The 8,931-nt window shown below is 39.2% G+C and overlaps 1 protein-coding gene and 1 pseudogene across 1 annotated transcript; both read right to left on the reverse strand.

The window, feature by feature from the left end:
* Positions 1 to 362: 362 nt before the first annotated feature.
* Positions 363 to 1,886, reverse strand: LOC122065585 (annotated as a pseudogene).
* Positions 1,887 to 4,565: 2,679 nt separating this feature from the next.
* Positions 4,566 to 5,886, reverse strand: LOC122065588 (cytochrome c-type biogenesis protein CcmE homolog, mitochondrial-like). The gene has a single exon (XM_042629407.1). The coding sequence runs from the start codon at positions 5,653 to 5,655 to the stop codon at positions 4,861 to 4,863; it is 795 nt and encodes a 264-aa protein (XP_042485341.1). The 5' UTR covers positions 5,656 to 5,886; the 3' UTR covers positions 4,566 to 4,860.
* Between the last annotated feature and the right edge of the window lie 3,045 nt (positions 5,887 to 8,931).

The following is an 8,931-nucleotide window of genomic DNA, read 5'->3' on the forward strand; positions in this document are numbered from 1 at the left end:
GCTACGTAGACTAATAGCATTCTTTCTCTCGTTAAATATTGATACCGTTGTTGATGATGGTGGAAGGCTTTTTGGTTTACCGTTAACTGTCAAATTGATCTTTCTGTGATGGATTTCTTTATTTTTTCTTTTCGCTGTTTTGTTTAAAGATCAGATCATTGGAAAATGCATATATTCTCCATTATAAGCACATAGTACTGGGTAATTGAATTAAGTGTTGGATATGTATGTCCATCATATCTGATTTATTAATAAGACTATTTACTTTCACCGATCCCTTCCGCTGCGCGATTGGGTTCCTGCCAACATTAAGAGCCTTTAACCGAGCAAAATAAGAATTTAATAACTGTAACAAATCAAAATTTGGTTCAGTACCAATTGTAACTTTCTTTATTTTATCATTGGACAAATGCTTAATACATAGAAGCAAAGAACAATGTATGGAAACAAGGTCATTCCAGCTTCATTCTCTCTCAGGAAGACGATCTTGAACAACATTCAACCAAAAGAAGAACAGTACTTCTGGAACAAGAACAGCGCAGAAGGAATCTTGAGCAATATTCAATCAAAAGAAGTCACTTCCTTCTGGAAAAAGAATAGCCCAGAAGGTCCATCATCGGGCAACAAAGCCAACTTTACAGGACCTGCTGCACCTTCTTCAACAGTAAATTTCCGTGTTGAGGTTAAAGTCAGTTTTGACATAACCTGGGCAGACACAATTTATCCGGAATTTGGGAAACTTTTTTGATAGAATCCTTGTGTAAGCATTCAAAGCTGCTTTGGACATATTATAGGCAGGCCAGCCTTGAGTATCCTTAAAATCCTTTAGAAACTTGTTCAGTGCTTCATCCACTCTCTTCTGTGAGGCCATCAATATCACTTAACACTTCCTTGGCCCAGGTGTGTGAGATTTTCTACGACCACAGAATTTAAAGAAATTATAGTATAGAAGAGAATTGTGTAGCCAACCCAAAAAAAATCAGGGATGCATTGGAATTTTAGAATGACTCTATATCCAAGAAGAGCTTGTTTAATCCACAGAACCAATATCTTTGTTTCACCAATCTTCTAACTCAGATGGAGGAAGTTCTAAGGAGTAACTACAAATATCCTTACAAGTCCAGTTTTGATATCAATACCTGTAGCTTCCCTGCAGCGGAAGAAACCATTACAATTCTCGGCGAATCAGATAGCTGGAGGACAGGAAAAAGTGCTTCAGTCACTCTTTTGGTGCCATAGTAGTTTACTTGTAGACATTCTTCAGCTGTCTCATAAGTTTGCCTTACCATTTGTCTAAATTTAGCTATCTTTGTTTCTGGCTGCACAAGTGAATGCAATATTTCAGCATAAGTTTGAATCCTTTCCTTTAACAACAGAGGAGAGGATCAGAGACTCACAGAATCATCCACTGCCATCAGGTCTCTATAAGCAGCATCATCTAATTTGACTCCAAAGACACCTGCATTGTTCACCTACAATAAATTTCAGCTTAAATCATTTAACCAATCTAATCAAGATGCCAGGATTTTCTGCAACTTGAAAATATGGGATTCCAAAGTTACCAAGATATCAAGCTTTCCAAACTGGGTTTTGATGAAATGAGCAAGGGAAGCAATACTAGCAGGGTCCTTCATATCCAACTGATGGAAAACCACATCAGATAGTCCATACCCTTTGAGCTTCTCAACAGCTTCAATACCCTTCTTCTCATCTCTTGCTGTTAAAACCACTGCTACACCATTTGAGGCTAACTGGCGACATATCTCCAATCCAATCCCCTTATTGGCTCCTGTAACAACTGCCAATCTGCAATACAACACTTGGTTAGGATAACTAGTAGTAACCTTTAATGGGCTTGGATAGAAATCCATTGAAGGAACTGAATCTGTTACCTCTTTGATGCAGAATTTGTGGTGGTGCCTGTCATGTTTGATGATGAGAACTGATGGAGCTGGGCAAACTCAAGTCTGGGCAAAATGCTATTCTAGTTGCTCATTGCACAGATATGCTTAGGCTTAGGAACCTATTTGTAATGATCTTTGATAGAAAAGATGCACATATCTGAAGCCATCAGAGTGAAATTTGTGATGCTTGCGCGTGCCATTACGTCATCCTATTGAAAATTCAATAAAACCAGGCAGTCTAATCAAAGTCAAACACGAAAACTGGACTTTTGTTGTCTTAGTTTGAAAGGAGCAAAAGCCAGGCATATGCTGTCCTGTGTGTGTTAAGTAAAGCTCCTTTAACTTCTTTCCTTTATAAATCTTATCTGAAATTCTGATGAGATACGATTTTACTAATGGATGAATCCGGGTTGGATCTCCAGTTCGATAGATAAAGAAAATTTGTTCTTGCTTTCGAGTACCCTTACATCATTATTTAGAAATCAATTAGTCCAGTCTTAGCAAAACATAGATAACCATGGAGAAAGTTTTCCTTCAAAGCACCTCTCTTACAGCCATCAATGGCCATAAATATCTACCCTTGTTTAGGAATGATCAATAATATCCCTCACTATTGTATGATACTGTATGTACACCATTCAAAGGTTCTCCCTTGACCATGATTGAAGGAATGCTTGGTCCCAATTTAATAGTGGATTAAGTTTTCCTTCCCCTATTGTAAAGGAATAATTCTTTTTTGACAAGTGATGTGGCCTCATGATTGATGTCCGCTGTCATCATTACATTCCTATCCCTATTTATGAAATTACCCCTCCCTAATGCAATCTGCTATTACCAATTACCAATGGCCATGTTGAAGAAAATTTTTCTTTCACCATAGGTGAAGGGAAACTCGGCCCTTATGATTAAATGCAATTGATTTCCCTGTTGGGCTACATAGCATATGCTAGCACCAACCTGTGTCTGTCTTTATCCTCTGACAATAGGGGAGGATATGTAATTTCACTGAATAGGAGAGAGAGAGAGAGAGAGAGAGAGAGAGAGAGAGAGAGAGAGAGAGAGAGAGAGAGAGAGAGAATAGCATTAAGGAAACAATGTAATTCCATCTTCATTCTCTCTCAGGAAGATGGTCTTGGACAACATTCAACCAAAATAAGATTACCTTCATCAACCAAGAAAAAGGAAATCTTGAACAATATTCAATCAAAGGAAGCCACTTCCTTCTGGAAAAAGAATAGCCCAGAAGGGCCATCATCAGGCAACAACGCCAACTTTACAGGACCTGCTGCACCTTCTTAAACATTAGATTTCCCTGTGTTGTGGTTAAAATTTTCTTTTTTTTGGGGGGGGGGGGTCGTAGACTATGTATAACTTTCTATTCGTTTGATCAGGGAGCCCGGCTGATTAGGAACACCGAAAACATTAAGAACTAGTCGATTGTTGAAGCAGCCCATGTGGATTTCCAACATTACTGATGCCATTTGTCAAGGGAATACCTAGTCTAAGCCCTCCCCTCGCCTCCCTCCCTCCCTTTCTCTATTTTACTGTCTCATAATGGCTGCATGGGCTCACATGGTCCCAATATATACTATTCACGACTTTCTTGTTGGTTAAATCTACTTGCATCTTTGTTTTCAATTGATCCAATTGCTTAAAAAGCCTTAAAGCCTTGAGATCCTATAGGAAGTTCACTTTGTCATATGTACTGGAATACAATAGAAAATCTAGTAGATGCCAAATAATAGATACTTCTTTTAATGCAATCCACCCAAACATGACATATTAAAGTAATCTCTTCTGCATTAGGTAGAAGGTAGTATCTTCTGCACTCCTCTGGGTATAGGAGTGTAAAGCCCATGTTTGCAAATGGTTACAGGCCCCTTGAAAAGGTGGTAACTCTCAAAATGAACTTGCCTTACTTCTGCCACACCTTCCCTGAGAAGCAAAGAAAGGAGAAACAAAAAGGAGTGGAGGAGAGGGTAGGGGGTATGATATCATATTGTGTCTTTCTGGGTCACTGGATAGCTCCCCATCAGGGACTTGCTTTCCTTGTGTTCAATATTGGAAGTGCCACCCTTTGTGATTAGCTGACACCTATAGAAAGAAGGATATTTCAGCAGGTCTGTTCTGTTGCAACAATGGACTGGAGATGAGGTTTAAGTGCCCTATATCTCAGCGGGTTTCTGTCTCATAGGTATTAATAGGAAGGTGCGCATGGAGTGAGATACAATTTTCATACAGGACATGGTAGACTCGTGGCTAAGCTGTTGCATCTGGGCCAATCTCTCCCCTAATCTCCTGATACTTTCATTCTTTTTACAATAAAGAGGAAAAAAAAAATTTAAGAGAGAAAGATCTAGGTCATTAGAACAGCATTGTAGACTATGATCCTCAGTTCTGTAGTTGTTTATATAACTATAATGAGTAAAGATGCATAAAATGTCTACCATTTACTGTTCTGATGCTCCAACACAGTTTAGTTTAACTATTTCATGAGAGAGAGCGCTAACATCTATCACTACCTACTAGCCCAAACCAAATCAGGATCTCAAATAAATATTGATCATCAAGTTGATCTTAAACACATATATTCCAAGAAAGTTATTCTAACCAAAACACAAGAGTCTTCTAAGATTCCAAATTGCAATTTACAAACAATTATGCAAAGTCAACCTGAGAACATCTTCTTATTCATCAGAAATTAGTCTCACATTTTCTTCCTTGTTTCGTCCAATCAAAATAAAAAGAATGAGGAGAGAATAATGCCGCATTACAAGAACAAAAATGAAAACAAAAGACTCTCATTGATAGAAAATCATGCCTCTCCTCCCCAGTAAATATATATGCCATCTAAGACTATACTAGGTCACCATCAACCATCAACCCATCTGATCATCCATTGATGTAGGAAGGATAAATATTGCAGAAACAGTCATTGGCATACCGTTGCCCAGAATCAAGCTACTCTGGCTCTTCCTTGCCCAGACTCGGCCACGGCCTCGGCCTCAATTTTGGCTTTATTTTTCTCTATCGCCGCGGCAACCTCCTGTGGCATATACTTCTCGTCGTGCTTCGCGAGAACCTCAGTTGCCGCGAAATAACAATCTCCACTCAAGGCCTTAGCAGACACACGCCTCGCTGACGATGCCAGCTTCTCCTTAGGCTCCCCCGAGAATGGACGAACGAATCCCTCAACAACCACAGAGTGCCCTTCCCTAAACAAATCAGGGAGTGAACCCTGGTAACGTACCAAGATATCAGTGATCAAGTCTGTGACCACAAACTCCATATCAGGAGACGAAGCCGGCTGGGTCACGCTCCCTTCCAGAACCAACCCACCTAACCTGAACTTGTTCTTCGAAGGGTTTGTAGAGTACTTCTCCATGGCATCAGTAGGTGTGACATAGAACACCAATTGGTCCTGGAAATTGTTCAAGACGATTACAATAAACCCGGCTATGCAACTGAAGGTGAGTGCGTAAGTCCAGAGGCGGCGGTTCTGAAGCTGACGAGCTCTGGCACCGATGTCAACGGTTCGTTTGCGAACTGGTTGCCGATTGAGGGTCGATAGATACCGAATTCCAGCACTTGAGAAGGAAAATTCGACGGGAATGACAGAAAGATTAGATGGAGAAGTAATTGACAGTAGAGATTCAGGAACGGCGATGAAGGGGGAGGCGCGATGGGCGGAGAATTGCGAAAGAGTGCTTTGAAGACGAGATCTGAATCGTAAGCAAAACCTGGAAGCCATTGGAACTTCTCCAGATGATTTTAAGCGTAAAGAGAGAAAAATAAATAGATTAATTGATCGAAAACCTGAGCTTCAAGAGCAATTTGTGGAAGAAATTGAAAACCCTAGAAGGAAAAGAACCAGAGAAAGAGGTTCAAAATCAATTCACCTCCTCCCTGAGATTTCTCCAGAAGAGATCGTAAGGAAACGCTAGAATTTCATTCTCAGACAATTAGTCAATAGATCTCTAGACGATTCCCTGTTTAGGCTTTTATTATTCTTTCAAAAGGCAAGAGGTTTGACGCACGAGGAAGGTCTTAGAGGGTATATTGGTAGGAAAACAGGGTATATTGGTAATTACAGTTATGTAGCATTTGGTGGATCCATTACACATTATTGGGCCATGATCCATTGAACAGAAAGGCATAAAGCCCATATGGTGGATCCATTACACATTATTTTATTTTTATTTTTATTTTTTTTTGTGGAGATGAGAGACTTTATAGTGAATTTTTACCATGTGGACGAGATGATTTACCATTTTGACTGTAGAAAGGGAATCTTTAGCTCTAATAATTTGGTTGATCACTTATAAGGATGTCATCCTGTTTTAAAGTATTATTACGTCACCTGAATAAATTCAACTAATTGATTTGAAATTTAACACAAGATTACTCAATGATAAGATCATGCCCCCCAAATTCGAGTCCGAAATTGTCATGTGACAACTATAGTAAATATTTGGGAAAGGTTTCAAACTGGATTTGGATGAACCCATCTTAACTTGTAGACCTCGCTTAAAAAAAAAATTGTTATTGGTGACCATAAGCATCCTAAAAATGTTCAACAGGAAGAAGCGAGAGAAAATGAAAACAAGTTTCCTTTTGGATTAAAGTATAGTTACTATAATAATATTTTTGTACGATAATTTTTAGATTAGGGCATAGCCAACGCAGGAGGTTTCCTCTATTATGGGATTTGAGAAGGGTTATAATGTAAGCAACCTTACGTCTGCTTTGTGTAAAGACTGTCTCTCAAAGTTACAGACTAATCTTTTCTCAAATAATTGTCAACCAAACACTTAATAACCAAAGGAAGTTTTCTTGCCAAATATCTTGATAAACATAGTAAATTAGATAAGTGGCTTAAGATATGATGTGATGCAATTCAATTTAGGGTTCCTCTAAATGGCTAACACTGGGTTGTAGACATTTCTTACCTTTATGTTTTCAATTATAGGGGTGTCAATTCCAAGCCCGCACTGGTAGGCCCGATCAAACCCGACACGTTTATGACCCAACTTAGATCGGCTTGATTAATAAACGTGTCAGGCTCAAATAGGTAGTACACGGTGCAGCCACCTAGCCCGACGGGCTTCCGACCAGCTCGACACATTTACAAGTCCGATTTGAACTAACTCTTTTAAGTTCGACTTAACCCAACCCCTTTTAATACTACTTGGTTTTTTTTTTTTTTTTTTTTTTTTAATTTAGTCCTAAGGGTATGTGATATGTACAATTAAGATGGTAGTAATTGTTATATGAATATTCATCTTTTTTATGCATAGTTTAATTGATTTGAACTTACTAAACTTGGGTTATGTAGGCATAGTTTAATTGATTTGAGTTTCGTGGGTTAAAGATCGAGTACTTTAATAATTTAGTTACTTTGCACATATTTGGCTTAATTCATTTTAACTATTGGATCTTTTTCTTTGTTATGCCCATCTTTGCTTCATTTTTTTAGTATTTCTCTTCAAGCACATTTAATGTAACAATTTTAAAGAGGACCCGTTTAAAGCCCGTTTAAAGTTAAATATGTCTATTGTCACACCCCGTTCACACAGAACTGGACCGGTGACCGGGCTAACTCCGGTTAACCCAAACCTGTTAGGATCATCTGACACAGTACCCAACCACAACATACACACATCTAAGATAAACGTTCAAAAGTTCAGCAGAAGACTTAATTTACCTGTAAATACCCCAAATATACTTGATACACAAATTATAGTATGTAGATAAATACATGTGGGCCCGCAGGCATGATATTTACACAAAAAGAATAATAATTCACGTATGAAATACACACAAAAAGGGATCATCAAAAGAATAAAAAAGTAAAACTCTGTACGGCGTCAATACTGCGGTCTCGCAGCACAGCCCTCGCACGTGCAATCTGTACCGTGCTCATACTCCTCGGGGACCCACCAATCCTCATCGAAAAACTTAACTGTGGGGCCCGACACTTGATCTTCAGGCTAGTGACCTGTAAAATCATCTAAAAGAGGTGTGCACGTGGGATGAGCTCACTAGCTCAGTAAGTGAAAAGAAGTATCACACAACAATCACATCCATATGCACTATATGCTATGCAATTCATTTTAAATCTCATCCACCTAAACAACATTACTAAGTCTTTGATTTGGTGCTACTACAACCACAGTGCGCGTATGCTCTGGGTACGAGCGCGAACTCCATCCCGCGATACGCCCATAGGGTTGTGGAAGAAGGCCTACTGTGAGTACTCGAAAAAATAAAGCATGCCGACTACCGGCTCTCAACATAAAAGTAAATGACAGAAAGTAAAGGTGCTGACCCCAGGAATTTAAAAGCAGTACGATTGGCCCTCTTGAATATACCACTGAGGTTGTCGACTGTCATAATGACCAGCCGGGCGTATGTCTAACAGCCACAGTGACCCGATAACCGCGACCACTGCTTCCCCCCAAGTGATAACCCAATACCTCAACCCCTGTTGGGAAGGGTCGTAGTACAGGAAGATGATAATCCTAAACCGCATGCTCCTATATGATATAGTACGATTGTATAGTGCCACCGTGTCCCATTCCATGGACCAACAATGCACTCGTTTTCAAGTCGACTACGACATCTAGTCTAATAATGTATAATGCACAGTGGTCCCATCATTCATCACATAAACACATCCATCATTTAGCATTGAGAAAGTAAAACACAACACACATGTCATAATCATATGAGGATGACTAAACTACACATAATTTGCATGATGACATGACTAGTTTAGACACAATTGAATGATGTCAAACAAGTCTTAAAATAAAGTCAAACGTCATCTCCCCACTTACCTATTGTGTACAAAGACTCACACCCGGTACGAGTGAGATCCGACGCGAGAAACGTAAATTTTTGTGAACCTATCATAAATGAAGGGGGTTAGCATTTCACCACTTTATGGTCAAAACTAACAAGATTTGATGGTTAAATCATGTTTAGAATCATAAAAGAAGGTTGTACGTCCGTTTTGGATCCATTC

This window comes from Macadamia integrifolia, unplaced genomic scaffold (genome assembly GCF_013358625.1).
Source record: "Macadamia integrifolia cultivar HAES 741 unplaced genomic scaffold, SCU_Mint_v3 scaffold2055, whole genome shotgun sequence".
Lineage (NCBI taxonomy): Eukaryota > Viridiplantae > Streptophyta > Magnoliopsida > Proteales > Proteaceae > Macadamia > Macadamia integrifolia.